Raw genomic sequence first — 26,884 nt, 5'->3', positions numbered from 1 at the left:
AAATAGCGTGTAAAATGAGTCAGGAAATTAACAATACTTTCAATGAGATTTCAGACATTTTTTTTATTCTACCAGTACTCAGTGTTGGGTCCCCCCCCCCAGTATTGTTTTTATTCACATTTCCAGGGACTTAGATAACCTTTCTTTCTGATATAACTACTTCTGTAATTGGATTTCACACTTCTTTTCTTATTTCTTTTGCCCTTCTCTGTAGATCTATCAGGTTCAAAAGGTAGGCTCTTTGTTCTTTGTTTCCTAATTTGCATGCCGGTTTGTTTTGTTTTGTTTTGTTTTCCTGCCAAGGGCCTGGTCACCTTTCAGAAATAATGCCTTTCATTGAAAATATGTAGAAGTTTTTACTGCTTTATTTACAAATTGGTTTATTCAAGAATGCTGAAGTCGTCCCTATTTCCACCCCCAGAAAAAGCAACTATCAGACTACCTCTGTCCACAGAATGTTTTCCTCATCTCCACTTTTCTCAAAGAATTAGAAAATTGTTTCTTTGAGGAAGAAACAAACACAAAAAATTGAATTCTAAGATAAAATGAAATCACACTTCAGAATTGGGGAAACTTTCAAAGTCAGATATTTAAAGAAAAAGATTACCCGTCCATATGATTTTATCAGAAAAATCTTAAAACCTCAATGCAGATTACCACAGATTGAGAGATTGGCATATACTGATTTAAAACCCAGGTGGGAAAAAAGAAAATGGTAACAATAGCCAACTCCAATAACTTAAACCTGCCCTCCATCCCTAACATTCAGGGTGGTAAAGTGCGTGTCTATTTGCTGGGCGTTTAGAAGCAGCTAAGATTTAGCGAGAAATACACTAGCCGGCGGGGCATACAAAGTAGGGTCGGAAGCAACCGGATCAGTGGCTCCTGACTCGGCAACAATGATGGAGCGATGGTTAGTTCCCTGAGAATTTATAGTGTGTATCTACCATGAGTCTTTACCAAATCTGAATCTCATTTGTTACTTCTGACATCTATCATAGTGCTTTTTATAAATCCATTTAGTTTGTAGATAAAGAAGAACTGGGTTTTTTTGTTTTGTTTTGTTTTGTTTTTCATTTTGTTTTTAGAGCAGCTAAGAAAAATGTAAATAAGATGATCATTAAAAGGTTAGTCACCAGGTCCTTTTAAACACACGGTCAGTAAATTTAAAATTCCAGCGGTGGATTCCTTTACTGGCTACCATACCAGATTGCCTTTGGTTCCTGTCCCCTACCCCCCAGTCCGCATAACTACTGTCCAGAGAGTGTAGAGAAATCAGATAAGTGGGCGCCAGAACCTGTTTGTGCTTTATTAGTTTTTTTCAGGGTCTGGTATTGGATTGTATGTTGAAGCTAGATCCAAACATACTTAGAGAGTCTCGGGAAGAATTTAACAAGAGGCAAAAGCTGGCAAAGCTAGGGGACCCGCCCTGTAACAGACTGCCCAAAACCTAGAAAAGAGACTCCGCCTAGTAATTTACACTTTGGTTCATTCCTTTCTAGTTCCAGATCACTATTATTTTTCTGTTTAGTAACTCACCAGGGATACAATGTTAGACCTTCTGTCAGAATGTTCACTTGTGTACAAAGTAATTCTAGAAGGGAGCTCAGGAAGTCCACAATAGAAAAGCAGATACACATTTCTATAATATAGATGTGCCAAGGGAAGGGAGGGCTTTCCTTATCATTAAGATTTGAGAAAAGGAAGAGGAGGCAGTAAACACCTCTCTTGGCCCACTTGGTCGTTCTGTGGGATGGCTTCTCTTCTACTGAACTTCAGCTATTTCTGAAAGTCAAGCACCTTTTGTATTGTAGGTCTGGCTCTTACTTCCTCTGCATGACTCACTGGCTAATCATAGTGGTTTACATTTGAAACATTGTACGCTTTCCGCTTTTGGCTTTGGAGCCTGCTCACTAACATCAGAACTTGGAGTTAGTTGCACTTTCTGCTTGGGGCAGGGGGAGGGGGGGTGCTCTCCCTCCCTGAAATGACGGACCCCATCATTTCAGGGAGGGAGAACTGCAGGCATAGCAGTGATGGGTAAGTTCACCATGAACTAGATGGAAGATTTTGAATGCTCGTTCTTATTTTTATCACAAAAAGAGCAAGAGATGGTGTGCGGTATTTGATATAAGTATAGAATTGGCAAAAAAAAGGGAAATATGAAAATAGACAAACGGATCATACAGCTTTTGTTGGAATTGAAATAATTTTTATGCCTTTGTATAGGCCCCCCTTAAATTAATTAAGCCATGAGCTGCAGAGGGTTGATGGCGTCACATTTTACAGGTGAGAAACCTGGAATTTGGCTGCAAGAGTGAGCAGGCCCGACGTTGATTGAATGTAAAATGGCTTTAAGCTGTTGCATTTCACTTAACTTGAAGCTAAAGCCTCAAAGTAAGGAAAGTGACTTACAGAAAAAGACTTGGCTCATGTACTTTTGATATATTACATTTCTGTATTGGTTGAGATTTTAAAAGGTTGAATGCTTCCTCCAGTTTTTTTCCCCTTTGCTTTTCCTGCTTAGCGCTCTCTCTGAGAGAAAGGGGCAAGACCGTTGGAGAGCCATTATATTTAAAATCTGGCCACCCTTCAAAATAATTGTAACTGAGCCAAACATAGCAGCATGTTTTGGCAATTAGAAAACAATTTCAAAATTTGTCTTGGACTTCTAGCACCCAATATTTTTTTTCCAAAGTTTTAATATATAAAGAGGAAAACCATGTCTATGTGATGACATGAAGGTTTGGTTGCTTATTCCTTGCTTTTTCTATTGGAACTGGGGAGAAAGTGAGGAGAAAAGCAAGACCCCATCACTTGAGACTAGACTTGCGCTCCTGCCTCTCTTGGGAATCACTATATTTAGCAAGGGCAGTAGCCATTCTGAATCTGCTTTTCTAATTTTAACTTGGACCACCAGGACTGGCACAAGCGAGGTAAAACCATGGAGGCACTATAGCTAAAGAAAATGCCCAATATAACCTGCGACCCTAAAAATGTTTTTTCTGTTCCAAGCCCTCTTCTTAGCCACTCAGCCATCTTTCCATCGGTGACATGCTATGAAGACATCCAAAGAACGTAAATTCTCGGGGACCTAAATTTAGCGTAGATATCAGATAGCTAGAGCAAGAGCACTGGAGACCTAGGGGTCAGCGCCCTCTCTCTCCCTGTCCCCTGGGCTTTCTTGTTGCTCCAGCAGCTCAAGTACCTTTGCTCTGCAGGCTTCAGCAGCCTCACACTGGGGCTACACCGCCCTGTTCAGCTCCTGCTCTTTGCCGTGCTCCCTGGGCTTGCCTGGGAGGGGTGGGAGGCAGCGGTGTCTTCACCAGAGCTCCCCACCCTGCACCGAGTGTGGTGTTTCCAGCTGTGCGACGGCATGCTCCCTTCCCTGTGTGGCTTGGGCAGTGATTTGGAAATGCATGTCAGAACAGTTTCTTACGTGGTAACCGTTTCACGTCTTGCCTAATTTTCTTTCCCTTCTGTCTTTAGAAATATTATGGGCTGGATACAAAATGGGGCGACATCGAGCAGTGGATGGTAGGCCTTGGATACAATTTTAAGAAACTGACATGGTTTATAATTTGATTCTTACACACTGCAATTATATTGATAGATATCTGCTGTGCCATAATTTAATACTGAGAGATTTTCTTCCAGTTCTGCATCTGGCCGGATTGTTTACATCCGGATGAAGATGGGTTAGAAATGGGCCTGGCCGGCATTTTTGTCTGGTCTGGGCAGTAGCTGCTCACTCCTGGAGTCTCCAGGCTAGTGTCATGTTCTCCAGGGCCACTGCCACCCTGTCTCCCTGGGCAAAGGGCTCTCCGTTAGGCACACAGGAGAAGATGGAGCCCTAGGCATGAGGTTCAAGGAGGGGGAGCCTTCCCCTTGCTGTCCACTGGCCCCAAGAGAACGTGGACCCACTCCTCTCATTAATTCGTCCACATGAGTTCCTCCCACCTCCTCCTGTCCTTGACACTTACTCAGTGGCCTCATGGACGTCATTACATACTTTTAGCAAAGGAGAACCTGGCCAGTGTGGAAATGTCATGTTCGATGTCCCTTATGCATAAACAATCCAAGGAAATGTAGAATTACCTCTTAATATCTTAGACCTCTGTGTAGAATGGGAAAGAGAACAGTTCCTGAAATATAAGCAGTGTGTACTTTCTTTGTCAAAACAAATGATTAATTTCCGCCTTTAGTGTGTGTCAACCATCATTTTAAGCTTCTATGGCAAATGTATTTTCATCAGATCTTAAGACCCAGTTAAAAGATGCCTCATTGTTTTCTGTATCACTGAGAAAGAAGAAGAAGAAGAAAAAAAAATGCTGCGAATTATAATGTGAACAACTTTGATTGTAAGATATACCCCCTTCAGAGATACCCAAATGTGAAAACCATGTGTGTCTCAGAATGCACAAAATATAGTAGATGGGATAATGTCCTTATTGGAGCTTTTATGGTAATGATTTATCTTCTGATTCCCAAAGGAAAGATAATAAGGTTCCCAATGTAGGTGGAAAAGTAGGTTGAGTTGGACCTGTAGAGGTTAGGAACCAGTGAAGGGCCATCTTCTCCCCCAACACACTTTTAGAGTGGAAATGAAATATGCCAATTACTTGAGTGCTTATTATATCCCCAAAGAGAACATTCTTCCTCAGTGGTTCAACTGAAGCCTTTTAATGGCATCAAAGAAAATATTTATTTGACTTTATATCAAAAATACTGTACTGTGTCACAACCAGACTAAGGCTTCTGTTGTGTCTGTATCTGACCTTTAATACTGTTTCTTCCATTGCTTTGATAGGAAGACACTGAGCGCTATTCGCGTAGATCCAGGAGAAACACATCGGTTAGTACTGTGTTCACTTTGATTGAAGTCTAATTTATAGTGTAGTGGCTGAAATGTGCGATTAGATAGTGATGCTTACAAAAGAAACTAACTTCTACTGATTCTGTTACCTAAAGATTTGTGGACTCAACTTTTAGCATTTTGACCTAACTTTGTGAGGGGAGAATGGAAAATTTCTGAGTATTAATATATAGTCATGACAGTCTTAATGCTATTTTGCCATCCAATACCAATGAATAATTTGCAGAATGATATGCATTGAGGCTGTGTTTGTAGATTACTGGCAAAGTAAATAACACCACTTCAGTGAAATTGAGTTAAAGCGATATCATCCAGAAACAGCCCTCTGTAAATGGAGGTGCACACACAAAGCCCATTTGGGGAAGATGTAGGTAGGCTCAAGTCCTCTGAGATTTCCAGAGGCGTCGGATCTGCCCCACTGCTGTAGTGTCAGATCAGCCGTATCTCTCTGAAAGCTGGACATGGGTTTCTACATGCTGTGCTTCATGGTTGTTTTCATCCTTTCTTTCACTAGGCTTCTGATGAAGATGAGCACATGTCAGTGGGTAGTCGTGGAAGTCTGAGGGTCAGTAACCAGAAGGATCGGGTTTGCATGCTGCAGTTTACAGTTGGCCATCTTTGCTTCTGTTTCCCTGCGTTCAGATTTCCTGTTCATTACCCCATAGTCTAACAGGGAAATCTAATCCACGGTGGGGTGTTTCCTTGTGTTGCAGAGAGAGTATTGATAAGCAGAGGTCCCTCTGTTGTATCTCTCTCCCAAGAGTGGATATCACAATGTCTGTATATTCGTCCATAACACAGCACCGCCACGCCTTGATTAAGTTGTCTTGGCAATGCTGGTGGGTTGAAGGGGCCCATTTGCATGCGTGCTCCCGGTCAAATTTGCATCTCAGATAAAGTGACTGTTCCTCAATGCTGTTCTTGCTTAGTTCCTTGAAAGGTGCCATAGGTTGCCTGGTGGAAAATTGGCATGGGTTGGACCCATAAGCCCCAGGTCCACTCACCCTCAGGAGTGTTACCTTTGGTTAGCTTTTGTGAAATCTCTTCGTCACTGACAACTTGATGGTTGCAAAAGACAAAGACATTCAACATTCCAGTAATCATAATGAGGCTTGAAAACATTGCATGCCTTAGGAAGTGAAGTAGAGAAATGGTGTTTTGCGTAGCACTTTAGGTCAGTGCCTTACTCTGACATGTTAGTTTTCTTTACCAGAGGGTTACGATTGCTGTCACTGCTGGTAGGAAGTGGGTCTCCATGCAGCCATGGTTTCGCTTAAGAACTGTCTGGAGCAGTATGCTTGGTTTCGATCACCATGACAATTTATATGCACCATGAATGTGGATTTCATCTGGCTGTTCGCAACAGTAACTGTCAGGGTAACTCACTGTTGTTCTGACCGGCCATCAACGTCATGGACTTAGCAGTGCCCAAAGCAGATCCACAGTGATTTTGCCAGAAAACAACGGTTCAGATGTGAAGACGGTGAAAGTGCTTCCTTGCTTGCTGAAACTTTCCCCTTAGCCATACGGTTATAAGTTCTTCAAAGATCTGTCTCGGACAAGAGTCAAGTTGGAGGAAGTAACATTTATGTAACCAAAATATTATAAAAGCAAACCTGAGTTTGCAGAATCTGTGACAGAGACACAGAAATGACAGCCATTGAGCAGGCCCGGGAGAAGCCTGAGTCCTTGAAACCGAGAAGAGACACTGTTTCCAGGAGCAGGGGAGAGGTCAAGGAAGCATAGGACTAAGGGCCAACTACTGGCCTTAGCGTCAGAGAGGATGTCGGTAGACTCAACGAGGAAACTTTTGATGGAGGTGGTGAGAACAAAGCCTGACTAAGGCAGGCTTAGGAGAGAATAGCAGAGAAATTGGACACAGAGTCCAAGTCTGTCACAGTCCCCATTTTCAGATCTGATCCTCCTGGAATTGTTTTCATGATTTGTGTGTACTTGGATTTTCCTAGGAAAAGAATTTGTCCCTTTCTTAAAATTCTCAGAAAGATTCCTGACCCCAAAGAGTTTAAAACTATTAAAATCATTGTTTATAGCATTCATTTCATTTTCAGTGATTTTAATCAGACATGAGTTAAATTTCTTTGCTAGTCACCATTCTCTGCCAAGATTTCAAGCATATTTGTTTTAAGGTATAGAATTTTATGGACGAGGCCCATAATCTGGACATTAAATAAAAGAGAGAAAGTGGAAAATCAATAGTGGACAGGATTCTTGTGTTAAGCCAGTTGGTTTCCTACACTGTTCTTTCCCATAATATACTTGGTCTAAAGACATAGTACTTTTTAAAGAACCACAGACCTTGAGAACTTGGATCCTGGAGGTAAGAGTCAGATCTCATAACTCTGATAGGTTTAGGACAAGCCCAGAACAGTGAGGAGGTGACAGCATCCATCCTCAAACCCTTCGGGGCCCAGAAACTCTGGCCTCCGTTGGTTGGTGGGCCACTCCCTTTGCAGGGCTAATGTGTTCTGCTTTAATGTATGCTAATATTCTGAAATCTTTAGTTTGCGAAGTTCAAAGATCATACCTTTTTTTCTTTGACAATCTCAAAATACAGGTCTTCTTCATTCAACTGGCAGTGATGATAAATCCTTAAAATTCAGGGGGAAATTTTACTTTCCTAGTGTTTGCATGGGCATTCTTCTCAGTAAACTGGATTTTGGGTATCATAAGATTTTAATTTTTCTTATTTAAAAATTGATGGTGATGCATGTGTTTACCTTTTGCTTAATATAAACAGAATATATCTTCTGGAAGAGGAAGTAAGATTGCTCAAACTGCTTCAGATTTCATGAATTATAGCAACATTTGCCATGCAAGTTTTATTTAACATTACTGGATTTTATGATGGCTGTCGTTCTAATGTGATTCCTTCCATAAATACACATGAGATGATTTTTACATGGAAGTCATGTAAAAATGTAATTTTGCCAAGATTTCAAGATTACCTGGCTTTTGCTTTATGTTTTCTGATATTTGTGTTAGCTTTCTAATTGATTTTGCAACTCTGTTTTCTGTTCTTTTCTTCTCCCACCATCCTGCTGACAGTCGCAGCCTGACTTGGAGTATGGGGGTCCTTATGCCTGGGTGAGATGGTTGGATGGATGCTGAGGCATGATCCTAATAGTGCATAACCTGTAGTGTTTCCACTAACCTCATGGGTGTTTTTGTCCAAAAAGCCAAGTATGTCTCTGTCCAGAAAGACACACATGCTGTCCCCAGGCCCCCCTGGGGCGGTGCCATGGGCGGGAGGGCAGGTATACCTACCAGAGGAAGCACTCTTCTTGCAGAGCCCGCTGGGTGTGTCTCTGATCCTCAGGGTCCAGCTCCGCACTTGAACACAATGACTCGCTGCACGGTCTTTGAGCACCAGCTGTTTGCCACACGCTATGCTAACAGCTGTGGATACCAAGGCAGGACTAGAGTGTTTTGCTTTCAAGGAACGCAGATCAAATTGAGAATTCTCAAAACTTCTCCATTTCTTTTCCGAGATTAAATTTAAGGTCATTTTCTCTATTGTGTTAGCAATAGTCAGAAATACATTCTGGATTTTGCTTTTCTTTTCTGCTTTCATTCTGTTTTCCAACTAAGTTGAGTGCATCAAACATTGCACTTTAGAGTTCTAATCTGGCCTTTCTTATCTTGCTTCCCATCTCTCCTGCCCTTGGGTGTGATCTTTTGACAGCATAAAAATGATCTAACATCATTAATCAAACAAGATGGCAGGTGACATTTGCTTGCATGGTCATCATAAAGTGTGCTGATGTTTTGATAGCAACGGCACAGTGGTGGGTAGCACTCTGACTAATCACAGGTACCCTGGCATCGCTGGCTTCGATAAGGCGTTCGTTCTTGCATCTGCCTTATACTCTCAGAGAATGCTGATTTGTGACTCTTTTTGGTATTTCGTTCTCTCTGAGAGCAGCACTGCGCGGTGTTACTGTGTGTAAAATTCACCCAGCAAGCTTAGGAAAGCGCACATCCCCTGTGCCCAGCTTTAGCTGTTGTGACTGCCCAGCTCAGGGGCACAAAAGGCCACGGCGCTGCTCGTGGTCTGCACAGTAAGGGGTGTTGAGAAAGCAGTCTCCACAGTGAAGAAGATGGACCCTCAGAGACCTGATGTTGGATAAAGCTAATATGCTGCCTATGGGCTTTTTATTCTAATGTGTTAATTTTCAACTCTACTTATCCTGTTGCGCTGCATAGAAAAATAGCTCCCAACCCAACACATAAACACTATCCAAGAGGAGAGCGTTGGTGGTGTTCTTCAAGAAGTCGTAGTCCTAGCAGGATGGCAACAAGATCCTACAGGTTTGAGAATTCATGCTAGGAATATATTCCCTGTGACAGAATTCCATTAAAACAGAAAGCTGGATGTCCGCAGAGACCGTGAAGGGGGAGTTTTTCCTGCATGGCCACCGAAGGGTAGAAGAGAATTGGGACAGATGAGGGGTGCACATGCTTTCCCATCCTTCACTGTGCTCTGCGCTGTGCTGCAGGCAACATGGGAAGTGAGATGACCGGAAGGAAGACTTTGTCCAGAGCAGCATGTAGTACATACAGCAACAGTGGAAACCAAAGGGTTTATATATGTAATATATTTGACTTCCTCACTAATTAGTAAAGTCAAAGTCATCTAAAATTGATGGATGTTAGCCTTTGTTATTATATTAATTATTTTCCAGGAATGTGTTTCTAAACAGCTACTGAAAAAATAAGACTGTGGTCTGAAATCTACAAGTCCTTGACACACATTTCCATCTCCGATAGTCTTGTCAGTTGCGAGAGGAAAGGAAAGTAGATCAAGTAACAGTCCTGCCTATCTCTGAAGGATTTTTTTTACTGTCAAATTTATCTCAGAGATGTTTTATCGTGACTCAGAGAGTTTTCAAATGTAAAGTTGAGGGATTAATACATACTCTTCTGGTTCACTTAAAAAATTCAAAATGACTTGTTTTTGAGTTGTTCACTAAATATGTAGTTTGATAGTGAAGATTTCCTGAATCTGGATCTGTCATCTGTCTGGAAATTCATTTCTTTATTCTTCATGAATGCCGTAGCTGCTACATACATGGTAACCAGTCTCCCATTGCCCAACCCCATGAACCAGGACATGCTCCTGTTCCCCATGGGTGCCAGGGACCTTCCATGGTTGCTCTATCAGCAGTCTTGTCAGCACACGGTTTGGGAGGGCACTGCTCCAGGCCCCTGGGATATTCATTTTGGTCAGATTTAACCCACAGCAACCTTGTCAAGTACGTCTTTCTACACACATTTCCAACCGCTGAAGAAGTGGATGGAGGCACCTGCTGCTGGAGCAAACGTGTTGCATCAGGTCTCATGATAGAGTACTGCTTTGGAATTTGGACTCCCATCCCTTGCCCTCGGCATCTCCTTCCAGTTGTGCGGCTTGCTTTCCGTTTTCTCTCTCAAGAGCTGGCTATGTCTCTGACACTCAGCAGCTCTTGTCTTCCATCAGCAGAAACATCCTTCTAGATGAATGAGACCCATTCTAGAACGGCCGGGCTTTGGCTGGGGGCACATGGGTGCAGAGGTAGGAAGAGAAGGGAAGTTGGCCATACACTTAATCATTCTCTCTTCTGGAGGACACACGAAGAACTCATGAAATGCGTCCTCAGAGGTCATTTTGAGAAGTTAAAGTAGGAAGACGGGATGCACCAGGAGCTCCCATAGAGGTTACACGCCCCCAATAAACATCTTTTCCATGTTGAACCTTTGCACTGCGTTATAGATTGAACAGAAGCTATTTCCGAACCTTCTGGATACAGCTTCATAATGGGCCCTAATTTTCAAGGACTTACCTGTCCACCAAGAACAGAAACCCGATTGACGCAGGCCGGGTCATGAGCCCACTTGCCTGGAGCCCAGGCTGCTGCCAAGCTAGGACTCCGTGGCATCATCCTAAACCTGGAAACAGGAAGACTGCTGACAAAACCAGCTGCACCTGTTCCCATGTGCCACACCCCACAGAAGTCCTAGAGTGACCCATAGCTACAGGTAACACTACCCTGGCTGATGGGCTGAGCCCAGCTGTCCAATTTCTCCTGAGTCGTCATCGAGCAGATCAGAAGCATGGAGGCATCTAGGAGCGTGCTGAGATTTGTGTCGTCCTGGGCTGGTCATTCCTCTGCTTCACTAAGAAAACTATTTACACTCAGCTAATTCTTGCGTGCTGATTTGTGCCTGTGTCTTCATTTGTATACTGACGTCAGTTTCTTCTTTGATTCACTGAAACAGACAAATGGTTATGACGGAGATGTATATGGATCACAGACCCTGAATAGAAGATCTGGCAGGGTTAGTATAGTAAATTTGCATGACACAAAATGCGAACAGGTTGCTACAAAATTTAAAGAATATACATTGCTAAATTTAGCTTCTTTGCTTTTTTTTTTTTTTTTTTCTGTGCTATAGTGGGTCTCTCCCCCCCCCCAGCCCTAGCCCATGAAAGAGTGAAAACTGATTTTTTTTAACCAGTGAACATTCTTAGAATGTTAGCTTTCGAACATTCTAAGTGTTGCTCTAAGAGATTGCTATTAAAAAGAATCCCTTAAGTTTAAAAATATGTTGAATTGGATATTCACTCTTTCATTATTTTGTTACCCTAGGTGTTCGTGCATAATGTCTGTATTAAATATGTTCAGCTTTCAAGTATAATTATATTCAGCATTCTCACCCTCTGTGCCCATCCCTCATTTGTCATTTTATTATTTTTTTAAGGTTTTATTTATTTATTTGACAGAGAGCACAGGCAGGAGGGGCATCAGGCAGAGAGAGAGGGAGAAGGGACCTGAGCTGAAGGCAGACGCTTAACCGACTGAGCCACCCAGGCGCTTCTCATTTGTCATTTTAAAGACATGTATAAGAGCCCACATGTCCCCTAATACTGGCCATGGGGTGCCCATAGCATAGGCTCAGGAGGCAGAGGAAGAGCAGGGTAGTGCTCTGTGGTGGGAAAAAGGAACTACAGGCAGGAGAGTCAGAGAGAAGTGGGGAGGGCTTCAGATTTAGCAGGGAGGTCACAGGGAACTTCACAAAGTGAAACTGTGAACATCTAAAATTAAATTTCATGACTTGCAAATCTGCTGTATATGAAATTAACTAAAATCTTCCTATTCCTGTATTTGCTTTTTTTCTTGTAGTAAATTTTACTACTTGTGTATACAGTATTTCTTTTATCTTAATTATATTAAGATATATCATATATGCACTTGAATTATATTTTCAGGCTTCAGAGAGGTAACCCAGTCCCATCTTGGCTTTCTGAAACTGGCTGATGAGGTTTTTAGCCTCTTGGCCTATCACGGGTGGCATACACATCCATCTCATCTAAACTTTTCTCATTCCACCCTAAAAAAATCCTCCCGGTTTAAAGGTGGCGTCTTCCTATTTATGTTTTTACACCAACGGTTGTAAGTAATTACAAATAATACTAGAGGGGGAAACTGTGAGAACCAGTAAGAGTTACACCAAAGGACATCGCCAACACCCAGACCCTGAAATGTAAACCATAGCCTAGAAACTCTAGTTGGTCCTGTATTTCTGCAGTAGCAGATTGTCTTGGTTCTTACGCTGCACTGGTATTCTAGAGAGTTTATACTGGTATTCCTGGAGAGCTGATACTGGTTTGATTGAGTTCTTTTGTATTTGCCTTTGGACCGGGCACAGGGGGTGCTCTGGGGACAGTCGGGAAGCACTCCCCACTTACCATATCTTCTTTGGTTCTCAGAATTCCAGCTACAGCGGCGAGGGCAGATTCTCCACTCTGTCTTCCCCCAGAGAGGACACGCTGGTTGGTTCTCATTTAAATCTTCCCCACCCTCTCTTCAGAAACTACAGGTTTTGGAGCATGCCATCCCTGTGTGTGAACTTACCTCTCTTTTCATTTTTAATGCCTATTTTATGAATTTTCATTTGGACGGATGTTAAAAGTCTTTTGCTGGGCAGTAACTAACATGATACATTTAATTCAGGCTTATCTCCCCCACCCCCCATCCTGAACTTGACTCATATTTGCATTCAGCTGGACACAAAGAAAGGATTCATGTGGATACTTTGTAGTCAGAAGTAATCCAAAGAGGGGGGAAAAAAAAAAAGAAAACCTTGTCATTCTTTCCTTGAGCATTTCTGAAAATGGTTACTTTGTAGGGTCGATGCAAACTTTGTGGCAGTTTCTCAGGGATGGACTAGGAAAGGAAATCAAATCCAAATCGGGATGTCTACACTACTTCAAGGACACGCATCAATTGGGACAGGCACAAATATTTCTAAATTATTTAAGAGCCCATTATCATCAGTAAAGCTTATTTGTTTAGATCAGTTTCCTACTCACTTAGCAAACAGAGGAAACTTGTTCAGGCCGGAAGATCACAAAGATAAACGAGTGAGACTGGTAGGGACTCTGGAAGCATTTACTTATCTAATAGACCCACCTGGCAGGTAGACAAGCGCAGCAGGAATAGGATGATAGGGAGAACAAGTGTCCTAACAAAGGACGTGAACTGAACCGTGAAGAATACGCAGGAAAAAGATAAATAGAAACTAAGCAGGTAAAGCCAGAGAACTGTAACTCCTAGGGCTCCCTCCTCCTCTGTCTTCCTCCGGTAGGTGAATTTTGACTGAATACAAGATCAGCTGTCAGCACCAACGTGTTGGTGGGTTGCACCATCTTAAATTTTGTGTGTGTTGCACATATTTTGGCAGAAGATTTTGCTATTGCAAAAAGCGTTTTGTTGTTCAGAAAACTTTACTTCCTCCTCACTTTCCAAGCTCAGATACTTGCTCTAAAGTGGAAGATGGTGAGAGGTATCTAATATGCAGATGCGAATTACTCACTGAAGTTCAGCATGTTTTCGAGTTACTTAAATTCATTTAAGAGAAATAGCCCACATTTGGAGCATTGAAGTCAAAATTAGAGCCGGTCCATTCCAAACATTAAATATCAGAACTTTTCAGAAGCCCCGTGTCCCTACCCTTGTTCTTCCTGAGGTCTTACCTTACTCACTCACCAGGAGAAACTTCTCATAATTATCATGCTCTGTAGGTGTCCTATCTGTTCCTGCACAACACATGAGCTGGTATGATTTTATTTAAATATAAAAACAGAAGGGTGTTAATGTCGTGTGGAGTGCTGAAGAGGCTTCTAAATATTTTTCCAGTCTTTTTGGATTTGTCAGACCCATACCCTGGCCATGGCGGCCGCAACAGTGGCACTTTCTTCCCCACCCGGGTCATGGTGCTTTCCATGCCCCACAGAGGGGCTGACAAAAGGGCTCTACACAGAATGTTCTCCCACCACTGCATTAAGTTTCAGTACTTGTGGAGAACATTAGAAAGCTTCTCCCCGTTCCTCCTCTCACCACCCCAGAGTTCCACCTGCCAGCCCCTCAGTTCACATGGGTGTAGCTTATGCCAGACAGAGGAATGACAGGCACAAGTTAGGGGCATTGAAGGGATGGCAGGCTATCTCAGAGACCATCAGGTTCCTGGAAGGGAACGACTTCATCTTCTAGGACTGTCCCACACTTGAACACGTGGTAGAATGTTGCTGGGCAGTCTGAAGTTGCTGGCTTCCTCTTCAAGGAAACTTTAATTTGGATAGAGCATTTTATTTGGGGAAACAATGGATACAGTAGTATTCCCCCAAAGTGTTGAGAAACTGTTGGTCTCAGAATTATACCACTGAATCTGTCCCGTCTTCTGTGAATCCTGAACACACACACACACATTACATCAGTAACTAAGGAACCCACACCAGAGATCATGTCCAGTGAAGTATTTTATTACATAAAGCAAAGGTGGATGTCTCTGCCGAGTTCTAATTATGCATTTTTCTCACCAAACTTCAAAACTTAGAGCTCTAGTTACAAAGACCTTTATAACCCCAATGGTCTTGCTATCAGTTAAAATCAGTGAAATCTAATTTTGCCTATATGTCAACTCAGAACGCCTGATTTGGTTCCACGGCACAGTTTTGTTGATTAATTAGACTGTATTACCTTCTGACTGCTCTGCTTTCTCCCTCCTTCAATTAAGTGCATGCCCTCTGATGGTTTTGTTGTAAAAAAGCAATTCTGTGTGTGAATTTATGATGCCATTGGACCTTTGCAGTGAAATGAAGCTGTGAGCCCTTCTCCCGCTCCTGCCCATTTTCTCTGATTACAGGGATTCTCCTGCTCCAACCTCGGGCTTCCCAGTGCTGGCCTGGCTCCCAAACCCCTGTCTACCCAGAGTGGAAACCGGGTCTGTTCCCCTCCTTGTCACCCCCTTCCTCCCTCTTCCCTTCTGTGCAGATCCCTTCACTTCCCCATCATATATACGAGGACACTTCAACCTCTTCTATCTGAAGTCGACCCCAGAGTTCAGCAGACGTTTTATTTGGCTAGACTAACTTGCTAAGATCTTTCTCAATGTTTTAAGACATTATCAGAATAATTAGGACCTTATATAGAAAAAAGGGAATTGAGGAAAAAGGAGGCTCTGTTAAACGTATATTTCCAAAAGTTCAGGTTCAAAGAATTGGTCTCTTGGGTCTCTCCTCCTTTTCCAGCAATTGTTCCCCATTTGGGGTTTCATTTGTTTCTTTAAAAATATTTTTCTCTTGTAAATGTGTCCAGGAAGCAATTTGGAAGCCTTTTGTGCTTAATCGTACTCCCCCATCTTTGAGAAGTGGGAGAACGGTGTAGTTCTTTGGCTCAGTTTCCCCTCCATTTCCTGTTTTTACAAGCCTGGTGTGCTTATAGGAGTCCCGTTTGTGCACAAGGATCTCTGTGTCAGAGTCTGGGACAGATCACATGGTGGAGGTTGAACTGTCGTCCCGCTGTGTTGCTGAGTGATTTGCCCCTGGTCATGCATGTTCCCTGACCAGCGTGGGGGCCCCTGGCTGTGGGCTTCCATGCCCTCTGCCTGTAAATGAGTCATGATCCTACTCTGGACCTGGGACCCGGCTGCCCCAGGAGCTGCCCTTCGCTCTGGCTCCTGCCCGCCCAGGCACGACTCCGCCTGGGTTTGGATCCCCTGATCCAGGGAGCTGCCAGCCCTGGCCGGCTGGCACAGTCTGACGGCTCCTTTTGGATCCTCATGACCGTGACTGGGATCATTTGATGGAAATAAAAGCACCATTTCCGCTGCGCTCCTTCTGTGTGGATATTTCCGTATTAACACCCCTGAGTGCATTACTAACCCAGGCTTTTGAGTTGTGGGTTTGTTGGCTGCCTGTGGTGTTTGCACCCTGTCACCATTGTCTCACTCCCTGACCCTTTCCTCCAGGAATGCCTGAAAAGAAGTGACTAGAAAGTAGTCCCATTTCAGGGATCCTGGGAACCATGACTGTTTTAAAGTTGGATTTGCATCTGTCGATTTACTGAGAACACAGGCCCTATGTCGACTTCTTTTTCCTTCTAACTGTCGTGCGATAATTTGGCTGTCCTGATCACTGAAAGCATCGTGATTTTTTGTCGCTATTATTCGTCACTGTTTTCTCAAGGCTTTTAAAACCTGCCGTTTGCTCTCGTCCTGTAGCCCTCCTATCCGTACAGTGCCGCCCGGCCTGCTGGGAGTTACCGGGTGCGTGTGCTAGCTGCCCCCCTGCCCCCCCGCCCCTCCCCCACCTCCCCCACCCCTGTCTGCTGACATGTCCCTACCCATGTGGCGCTCACACATGCCATGGTATCCATCAGGCTCCTTTGGACAGATCCGGGTTTTCTCTCTCCCTGCAGCTGACAATAGCTGTCATACCACTTCAGGCTCCAAGAAGACATGTGCTCCCACAGGACTGTTAGCTAGGAATGGAGCAGCGACATCTTTTACTTAATCTGCTGGCAGAAAGAAAGATGGCTTTTTATTGCTTTGGTAACTTTAACAGATGTTAATGTAATATGCTGTATCACTTCGGAAATTTCCAGTTTTAAATACAAAGCATTCATGCCTTGCAGGAAACTTACACTAAACAAAGTGGTTATGCTGTATTGCTAAAAAGTTTCTGAATTCTATCAGATTTCACACGTAAGAAATAGTATGTAACTGACTGAACAGACCAGCTGTGTTCTAAAGGGACACAGGGAGAGCTGAAGTCCCTTTAAACTGAGTGAAGTTTGAGATGGCCATTCACAGTATTGTAAACTCCCATTAACCCTCAGGGCTAAGTTATATAGGATTTTCAAGTTAATCAAATATTGTTTTATAATCAGCAATTTTTTAAAAATTGTGAGATACTGAACTATGGTGAACATGGTGTTTTTTGTTCCAAAGTCACTTTTTATTAGTGTCATCTTCTAAATATCAAGTATGAGGACGCCAGGACAAAAGGATATTTGAATTATCTGCTCCCTTTAAGTCTGGCTTACCAAGTTCTTGTTTAGCAAGGGATGATTTTCAGAGTAATATATTTCAAGGACCTGCCGGAGAGCACACTGCATGCCGGTTGACAGAAACCTCGTTTCTCTCTTAGATGTTGCCCGACCCTGTTCTGCTCAGCTCTTTGCCTGTGAAGGTGGTTGAGAGCTTTCCCTGCATGTCTCCTACAGTGATTTGTTTGGGACTGTTCTCCTCAAGGGTCAATCTTTCTCGCTTACCTTTTCCTGGCTTGTGGGTCCTGAGGAGGGGGAAGGGCCCCTGACCAGCCCTTCTGTTTTCTGTCACAGGCGTCCGTGTTCAATGAGAGCAGTCTCCTCGGCGGGACTCGGCGGGGCAGTGCCTGTGGTTCCTATGCTGTAAGGCATTTTCTGTGGTTCCCGAATTTCCTCCCATGTGCTGCATGGTCCCGAGTGGCTCACTGGACACTGGTCCAGTTACTGGAGAGAACTAATGGGGGTTCTAGGGAGGGAACACTGTCTAATCTCAATTTTCTGTTGTCATAAGGGTCACGGGTCTGTGAATCATGAAGCCTTTGGCTGGCGGGTTAATGTCCTCACACATCAATTTACCTTGAGTTCAAGGGAGGAGATGGACCTTAATTGAGGTTCCTGGTCTTCTTCCTGCAACACGCTAACAGTACTAACATGGGATGAGGTGCTCTTGAAATAACAACAGGGAGGAGAGGGGAGTTCCACAGGCCACAAATTATGGTCACCTCTGGATCATCGAGGAAGAGGAACAAATTTAAAGACTCGGGACCTGTACATAATTCCCTTTTACTTTGCTGTCTTTCCACCTCCTTCCAGGATTTGAAATGGCAAGACTCAGCGCTCACAATAAAGATGTGGTAGTCAGTTGTTCAAGAAATACTTGTTGAGTGAAGAAATGAGTGAATGAAAGAGGGAAGCAAAAATAGAAAAATAGAGTCATTCCATGGAAGGAAGGAGGCTCATTTGGTCCCATCCTGAGGGGCAGGCAAAACTGAACGTCAACCCAGTTTGGATGCTTCTGCACACAGGGGCTCCTCCACAGGGGCTCCTCCTCAGGCTGCTCTTCCTCAGGGGCTGCTTCTTGCAGGGGCTCCTCCTCAGGGGTTGCTCCTTCTCAGGCTCTGATCCTCTGCAGGGCCTGCTTCTCCTAGGGGTTGCTTCTCCAAAGGGTTCCTCCTCGGGTTGCTCCTCTGCCGGAGCTGCTGCTTCTCAGGGGCTGTTCTTTCTCAGGGATTGTTCCCCTGCAGGGATTGCTCCTCGGCAGGGGCTGCTCCTCCACAGGGTCTGATCCTCGGCACGGACTGTTCCTCTGCCACGGCTGCTCCTCAGCAGGGGCTGCTCCTCAGGGGCTGTTCCTCCACAGGAGTTGCTCCTCAGCAGGGGCTGGTCTTCTGCAGAGACTGGTCCTCCACAAGTGTTGCACCTCAGCAGGGGCTGCTCCTCAGCAGGGGCTCGTCCTCCACAGAGGTTGCTCCTCAGTAGGGGCTGCTCCTCGGCAGGGCTCCTCGTAGTTCCTGTGCAGATGCACCCCCAGGTCCCCACAGGAAACATCAGGGTTTACAAAGAACTACTTGAAATCGCCTTTACAATGTTGCTTTTGATACTAACTGGCTACTTAATTGGTAAAATAATCCAATTTCTGGCTTATTGTAGTTCATAAATATTCAGGAATTCTTAGGAAGCTGTCACACCTAAAGTTTTCTTTAGAATGTAATCTTTATAAATATTAATTGCCGTAACATTAGTTTCTGTTGATGTCTAATTAGACATGTATTAATTTTATATTGCATACCATTTGAAATGTACCGGAGCCCACTATAGCAAATATTTTTCTCAGTTCTTAAACATTTGTGCAGGCCATTAAGGAGCTCACAAATCATGCCTACTGGAGAAAATAGCTCTGGCCTACATGTGATGGATAAAATGCAGCTAAAGGATTTTCTTTTATCAGGAAACACACACACACACACACACACACACACACACACACGGTAATTTTTCAAGAGAATGAAACTTTCCCCAAACACTGGGTACTTTTTCGATGACCAAAGTCTAGCCCCCGAGCAGGCGGGGTGTACGTTCCCCTTCAGTTCTCCTTCGACCCTGCAGGTGGACTTTGAGAGCCCCTGATTCTTATCCAGCATCACTGAGCACTCTTAATTCTGTGCCTTCTGCCTCCTGTAGGAACCACTTGGGAGTGGTGATGTTCGGGAAGTTAAGAAAGTCAAACGTCTCCTTGTCCCAACAGCGCAAATGTCTAAAGTGTGGCTGCATGTCTCTGGCATCAAGCCAAGCAGGAGAAGTCAAAGAGAGTAAAAATACATTTTTCTGCACTTAGCACTGCCCTCCCATGCAGAAAGAGCTCAGTATGCATTTGCCAAATTAAATTGGACAAGGAGAACCCGGGCTAAAATCTCAGAAGAGACCTTTGGCAGCATATTGGCAGGCTGGTTGGGAGGGGTGTTCGCTGAGCCCCATCCTTGGCATCTCCCCAAGTCCCAACATTGCCCTCCCAGTGGATGCCAGTTTCCTACATCCGGGAAAGTGACTGTGGAGAGAGCTTCCTCAGGCTCTGGTCCAGCCGCGGCTGTGACTGCTGGCTGATAGGCATCCCTGTGGTGAGGAGGTGCAGCGTGGGTGTCCCATCCTGTCCTTCAGCCCAGGACAGATCTGGAGAGGAGGACCCTCTGCTTCAACCTGAGTCCACGCTGACCCCAAGTCTGCATGGGATGGTCCTGATCCCACTCTGGAAGATTCTTCCCCATCTCCAGAGCGTCCAGCTTCTGTTAACCTCCCCCAGAAGGTAGCCCCAACTACAGTATGTGTTCACAACTAAATGACTTAATTATAGTTTAACGATTAGAGATTAAATGACTAGCTTTCTTGTAAGTATCCCTGTTTTACTTGGAAACCTTTCTATTTTATTTCTTCCTTACCATTATTATGCTGTGTGTGACACGGCTGGGAGCAGTTGTCAGCACCAGTGCCATCGGATCCAGGAGCATGAAAGTTGCTTACAGCAGAGAGGATAAAGCAGGGAAGACCCCTGCCTTCTCTGTGTAAACCCTGGCCCCTCTGTGTGGCCAATGTCCTTACAATTCCACGTCCCAGGTGACAGGCTGAGTTACTTTCCAAGGTCCCATGGCCAGTAAGAGATAGAGCCTGGACAGGATCTTTAGAAATTTTTTAAAGATTTTATTTATTTGACAGAGAAAGACAGAACACAAGCAGGCAGAATGGGAGAGGGAGAAGCAGGCTCTCCGCTGAGCAGGGAGTCTGATGTGGGACTTGATTCCAGGACTGTGGGATCAGGACCTAAGCCGAAGGCAGATGCTTAACGACTAAACATACCCAGGCACCACAAGGATCTTTGTAGCTTACGGTAGCCCCATACCAGTCATGCAGGCTCCCAGACACAAGCTGTTCAAAGGGGGCACGTGGACCAGAGTGATAGAGACCCCGAACTTACTCTTTCCTGCATGATCAGGTCAGTTGATCAGGGAAGCGGTTTTTGACTGGGGAGTTCAGATCACCCGGGCCAGCAGTCTGCCGTGTTAACGGTAGCCTGTCCCGTCTCTGCATAGTAAACCAGAACGCGATTGACAGAGGACACAGTAAGGTTTTCTGCAGGACAGTTTTCCTTGCTCTTGTGTGTGAACCCGAAGGTAAGATTCTGCCTTAAAGTACTGACCTTAGGTATTTCCTTTTATATTGCTTAATAGAGCAAAAGGTGAGAGTAGTCATCCTGGTAAATTTCTTGTGTACGCCAGATGTGGCAGTGACCCTCCGGTATGGGGTGTGCACCGCTCTCTTATCTGTGCATGGGAAACAATGTGTTGCATGTCAGTGTCAATCTTAATTGGATAAAGGAAGGAGAAGGATAATGAGTAGGTAGGGTAGGTCTGGCTCTTTACCGTCTGAAGTTGAAATTGTTCACTCAGCAAGCATTTCTTGAGCCCACACTGTATGCCAGGCCTCTTCTGGTCCCTGCGGATTTAGCAGGGGTTAGACACAGACCCTGCCCTCAGGGGATTACGTGCTGGTGGAAAAATGTGCAAACTAAAAGGTGATACTTAAACTGAGCTGTAGTTCTGTGCCTCCTGTAATTTGCAGTAGAGAGAATGCCTGCTGGGCCCTGGGCGGGGCAGGGGGGGGGGTGAGGGAAGGAGAACAATCAGCCCCTGCTGAGCAGGGTGCATAGCCTGGGGGCAGCGGGGCTGGATTGGGGTGCTGCTCTTGGGCCCCCCAGGGCTCTGCAAAGTCCCTTCAGGCACAATCCCCTGGGTGCCTGTGGCCCTCAGTGGGATTGGAGTCCCACCTCCCCTCCTCGCCCACCTCACTCAGAAGAAAAGGAAGATTAAAACGAAAGCACAGGAAAAATCTATCTCGGACCAGAATGAGGGTGGATGCAAATCAAAGTCAAGAGGGCGTCACTTCCAGATCCATGAGTTGAGGTGTTTTCTTTTGCTGGAAGAGAGAACGTTCAGGCAGATGGAGAGACAGATAAAACCTTCATTCAAGCACCCCAGCCAGGTCACCTGGCGCTTTGAACAAGCTGTGCCCGATGTTGGAGGAACCCTAAATCTCAACTTTGTTTTCTCTTGGAAATGGAGACGAAGGAAACTTCCCCACCGCTGCAAGGCCACGCACCCTGACTGTTGTTTCCACGTGGCCCTGGTGCTGTCTGTGCCTGCACTGGGCCTCACCCCCCTCCCGGGCTGAACAGATGCTTTGCGTGGCTTTCTTCTCACTAACCAAGAATCCTGTGTTCTTTTGATATTATGACTAATTTTTTTCTGTTCTTAGCGGGCATGTATTTGCAGCTGTAAGCGACACAGTCTTCCTTTGCAAGGGGAGCCTGCTCTGCGCACTCGCCTCTGTCCTTTCTGCCTGGCGCGCGGCTGACCTCCTTGCTCACGTACCAGTAGCTCTGCTGACCCTGTCCCTTTGTTTCTGTCTGCGTTCTGGCTGCGGCTGTGTGCGCAGCCCTCGGAGCACGGCGGCCACCTCAACTCCAGCTCCCGAGCCTCGTCCAGAGCCAGCTCAGCACGGGCCAGCCCAGTGGTGAGTGTGCCTCTTGCTCCACACCCTCTCTCCTCCTTCCTTCCGCTGCCCTTCTGCTCTTCACTCCGCTGCCCTGCAGAAGGAACCCTCTGCCTCCAAAGGGCCCTAGCGCAGCCGAAAGTAGGAGGGCTTTTCTGGGATTTACTCCAGGTCTGAGCAGAAACGCAACTGGGGAAAATGCTTCCAAATTTCTAATACTACTATTTCATGATAGCAGAACTGCGTTGCTAAATTTCTAACGGATTACGTGAAAGTTAACAGGGCTTGGGGCTGCCTGGGAGGAGGGACACTTTGTACACTGGGGGGAGATGTAGCCAGGTGTGTGGATGTGTGGGTTTATTTATTTATTTATTTATTTAATGACTTTAAAGTCGGAAGGATAGGCCTCTAACTTTGTAATGTCATCTGTTACTGGACCCAGGTGGCTTTTTAAAATCACGTATCACCTGGAAAGGCCACTGCTCCCACTGTCTCATGAGCTCTCCCTCTGTTCGGGATCGGGGAGACTACAGAGCTACCCTCCCGTTTCTCACCCCCTAGTCCCCAGCCTTCCCATGTCCTTGTTCTGCATTTGTCCCAGGGTTTTTGCAATCTCAGACGATCTTCATCTGATGCTTTGTACGAGGCTACTGTACCTTCTTTTGATGATAAGGGCATGCAGGCCAGTTGCCCAGGGGAGTGGGCAGGAGTGGCACAGCGTCTGCGTGCAGGAGCTGGGGCTGTGTAGTGTGCGAGCCCGCCCCACACAGCTAAGGATTGCCACACTAAAGGGCAGGGCACCCTCCTTGATAAACCCCAACTACAGGAAAGCCAAGCAGGCAGAACGGGTCTCTTCTCAACTCCCCAGTGACAGAGAAGCTTGTGTTCTGCGGCCCTCAGCTTGGTGATACGGCACCGTGGTTAGATGTGTGGCGATCTGGATTCGGGGAGTGATCCTTGTGGTGAGAGAAGAGGCCACCGAGCTGCGGTCTCCTGTGAGCACAGATGCACCTGTTGGCTGCTGGTGATCTGCTTGTTTTTTAAATCAGATAGTCTTTTCGAACATTGATGTTTCATGCAAATGCAGATACTGGCCGCTTCTGGGGAAGGGTAAAGGGATTGCTGGCAGCCAAGCCCAAATCGCCAGGTGGGCCGGCCACACCTATGAGTCCCTGACTCCAAGGCCAAGGCCAGCAACATTCATCCCTGGGCCTGCGCTGGCCTTATCCGATGAGAGGGAGTGATCCTCGCCACCATGTATATGTGGAGGGTGAGGAAATAGAATGCAGACCCGGGACGGTGTTGTACAACAGGACAGCCTAGTGCTTTATGGAAATGCAGACACCCCGCTCTGTCAACACGAGCACCTGTCCCTGCGTCCTGCCCATTTCACACACCCAGCCACCCACCCTCACGGCCAGAGGAGCCCCTGGAGCCTGGGCCAGAGGAGCCCCTGGAGCCTGGGCCCGAGGAGACTAGGGCAGCCACAGCCAGAACGCTCAGGAGCGTGAAGGAAGGTGTAGTGGCAGATGCCGTGTGCAGCCCGGGGACTCATGGCTCTGCCGATGACCCATCCAGCAGGAATAGGAAGGTCCTCCTATTTAACAGCACAGAACATCCGTTTTTAAATCAGGCAAGTTGCTTTTTGGGGTGCCCTCCATTCCCCGGCGTAGCATGGGACGGATACGCAGATCCACGGGGAGCCTCGCAGCGACTGGGGAGAAACTTTTCCCGTGGGGAGATGAACGGAGCCTCAGTCTTCTTAGGCATGATGCTCTCTCACACTCACTCACGTTTGGGGAAGTAATAGAAGTATTTGCACTTGACAGAAGGCGGCTGTGGCCCACATTTCGAAGGATCACGAGCCCCCTGGGGCCGGCTTCCCGGAAGCACGGAGTCACGAAGGCCATGATGATTTGACTGCTCTGGGTCTCTCTTCAGACCTCAGGACGAAGTCACAGAACAAGAGGACTTCGTCTAGTCACATAGACCAAAGTGGTCGAGATCAGACACAAAATTCTGTGTCTTATGCTTTCTAACCTCTGTGAAAAATGTACCCACATACAACAGGTTCATTGGGTGACGGTAACCAGCGAGGCGGCGTTAAACATGCTCAGGCCCCTGGGACCCAGGGATCACTGCTGGCCGGCCGGGAGAGGCCCGGCCCCAGCTACGCTGGACTCCAAGCCCCATCCAGGCACCATCCAGGGGGAAAAGCAAGGGGTTCCAGGGCTGGTGGGCCCTTCTGATCCTCAGGCTCTTTCTCATTTAACTCTCGGTGTTCACAGCCCCGGGAAATGTAACTGCTTCCATAAGCTATGGTTTCTCTTCCCCGAGACAACTGCTCATTTATAGAGGTCAGTGGGCTGCCGAGCCGTCCACACATCTCACGAGCAAAGGTCAGCATCTTGCAGTCTGTGTGGGATGGGCCATCCTCCTGCCCCATCTGGGCCTCGACGGCTCCTGCCGGTGCTCCTGTGGCTCCCGGGGAGTGGTCCGTGGCCCGGTGATTCATCAGGAATGTGGATCCAGGGGAGTGTGAGGGCAGGCAGGGGACAGGCGCCTCTCTGAGAACGGAGTAGGACTAGGGCAAGGGACAGCTGGGTGTGGAGGAAAGGCAGGTGCCCCGGGCATGGGGGCGGAGCACTCTTAAAGAGCAAAAGTAACCAGAATGGAGGAAGGGGTAGCTCAGCCCACTTGAAGAAAATAAAGGTGCCTCGGCATCCAGAGACATCCCCTGGCCCTTGGCCTTCTCACCACATGCCTGGCCCACCTCAGAACCTCAGTCACGTCGTTCCCATTCTGTAGATAACCTGTAAGTTCTTCTCCAACAAGTCTGGGGCCTTCCCCTTGAGGGAAGCTGCGGTTCTTTCAGCCAGTGTTTACTGAGCACCTAGGCTCTAGGTGTTCTAGGCATGGCATTGCAATGGTGAGCAATGCTCCAGCCCTCAGGGACACATGGACTAGAGGGGACAGGCAGGCAGCACCCGGGCACATGTATGATATGAACTCCTGGGGAGAGATGCAGGAAGCTCTGAGAGCTGGGATCGGGAGGTTTGGTGGTCCTGGCCCGAGCACACCCACGGAGAGGGCCTCGCCTAGGGACGCCAACACCTCCATCAGAGATGTCCCAAGCCAAGCCCAGATCTGTGTTCCTGTGTGTGTTTAGAACAAATATGAGTGACAACTGGAAGTTCCAGCCGGTTTAGCCAGAAATACAAGAGACTGTAGTGACCCGTGTTTAATGTTGTGTGGAGAGGCAGGGGCAGCAGGTGGAAGCACAGGTCATGTGTTATGAATCCAGGTGTCCAAGGATAAGTCATTCAGGAGAACGTCAGTGTTATTGGATGAAAAAGCAAAATTTCCACACCAATGGAAGTCTCAATTACTTGACTACTTGAAGTAAAATTGCCCTTAAAATGTTTTCTGTTTTCTTTCTTTTTTTTTTTTTTTAAAGATTTTATTTATTTATTTGACACACAGAGAGAGATCACAAGCAGGCAGAGACACAGGCAGAGAGAGGGAGGGAAGCAGGCTCCCCGCTGAGCAGAGAGCCCGATGCAGGGCTCAATCCCAGGACCCTGAGATCATGACCTGAGCTGAACGCAGAGGCTTAACCCACTGAGCCACCCAGGTGCCCTGTTTTCTGTTTTCTAAGGAGTGGTCACTATTGTCAGTTTGTTGTTGAAAGGGACTGCGCATGGACACAGCTTCTCTGGTCCCATCTTGCATCTGGGTTCTGAGGTTGTGTGGTGGAAGCTGAGGACACTGTGAGGAAGAGTTCCTCTGCCAGAGTCCGGCCGTGCTTATGTGTTGTGTCGTATCTCTAGGCAGGTGGGTAGGCCGGGAACTGTGGTCCTCAGCAGATGTGGTGTTGAAGGGAGCCCAGGCAGTGTGCCTGTGCAGACACACAATGTCGAAAGGCTGGTATTCATGAAGTACTTAATGTGCTACTTGGATCACTTGAGAGGATTTTTTTTTTTTTTTGAGAGGCAGAGTGGCCATAATTTAAAATTCAACAGAAATGTTTTTAAAGTGACTATTTCTAGTTGATTTAAAAACCTGTCTTTGTGTACATTCAGTTGTGATTGTAAAATGCTGGGACACACTTGTTTTCATGCCCACTTAGAAGGTTTAGAATTGCTGGTTCAGGGGAGTGACAAAGTGAAGGCCTGCGGGGTGTGGGCGCTGTACTTGGACACCAGTGTTCACGGAGGTCCTGTGGCTCGGCCCTGGCCCCGCGCAGGTATGGGTCTCAGTGGCTTGCAGCAAGTACCCGTGATAGCTTCCCCCAGGTCCTGCTCAGCCACGTGTCTGCCCTGTGGTGCCCCCTGTGCACTCTGTGTCATGCCGTGACTAGGACAGGATTCAGAATGTTTTTCAATTTTGTGTCTTTCTATATTATGTTCAGAGGTTAAAGTGCCGTGCTTTATATCAAAATTAAACACACCCCCTGGGTTCCTTATCTGTCCCTTTGCTTAGGGGAAGGTGAGGTGTGCTTTAGGAAGTGGGGACAGCTCCCTGCCGGCCTGCTTCATGCCATACAGGCTGCCATCTAGTGGCAGCTCTGGGGACTGCAACA

The 26,884-nt window shown here is 46.2% G+C and overlaps 1 protein-coding gene across 45 annotated transcripts in view; it reads left to right on the top strand.

The window, feature by feature from the left end:
- LRRFIP1 (LRR binding FLII interacting protein 1) overlaps window positions 1-26,884 on the top strand; it is a 136,419-nt gene that overhangs the window by 80,351 nt on the left and 29,184 nt on the right. For 10 of the 45 annotated variants that reach the window (XM_082691015.1, XM_082691012.1, XM_082691017.1 and 7 more), the window contains exons 3-13: window positions 215-232; window positions 3,490-3,537; window positions 4,811-4,855; window positions 5,391-5,441; window positions 7,943-7,981; window positions 11,153-11,212; window positions 12,645-12,707; window positions 15,080-15,157; window positions 16,436-16,480; window positions 17,557-17,625; window positions 22,246-22,323. The exons of 9 other annotated variants lie outside the window; for them this stretch is intronic. In XM_082691015.1, coding sequence (XP_082547141.1) covers window positions 215-232; window positions 3,490-3,537; window positions 4,811-4,855; window positions 5,391-5,441; window positions 7,943-7,981; window positions 11,153-11,212; window positions 12,645-12,707; window positions 15,080-15,157; window positions 16,436-16,480; window positions 17,557-17,625; window positions 22,246-22,323 — 594 coding nt within the window. The remainder of the gene's footprint in view (window positions 1-214; window positions 233-3,489; window positions 3,538-4,810; window positions 4,856-5,390; window positions 5,442-7,942; window positions 7,982-11,152; window positions 11,213-12,644; window positions 12,708-15,079; window positions 15,158-16,435; window positions 16,481-17,556; window positions 17,626-22,245; window positions 22,324-26,884) is intronic. 26 more of the 45 variants (XM_082691009.1, XM_082691010.1, XM_082691016.1 and 23 more) reach the window with 17 other exon arrangements.

This window comes from Mustela nivalis (assembly GCF_964662115.1).
Source record: "Mustela nivalis genome assembly, chromosome: 11".
Taxonomy (NCBI): domain Eukaryota; kingdom Metazoa; phylum Chordata; class Mammalia; order Carnivora; family Mustelidae; genus Mustela; species Mustela nivalis.
The sequence above is the reverse complement of the archived record's forward strand: the minus strand, read 5'-3'. Positions and strand labels throughout refer to the sequence as shown.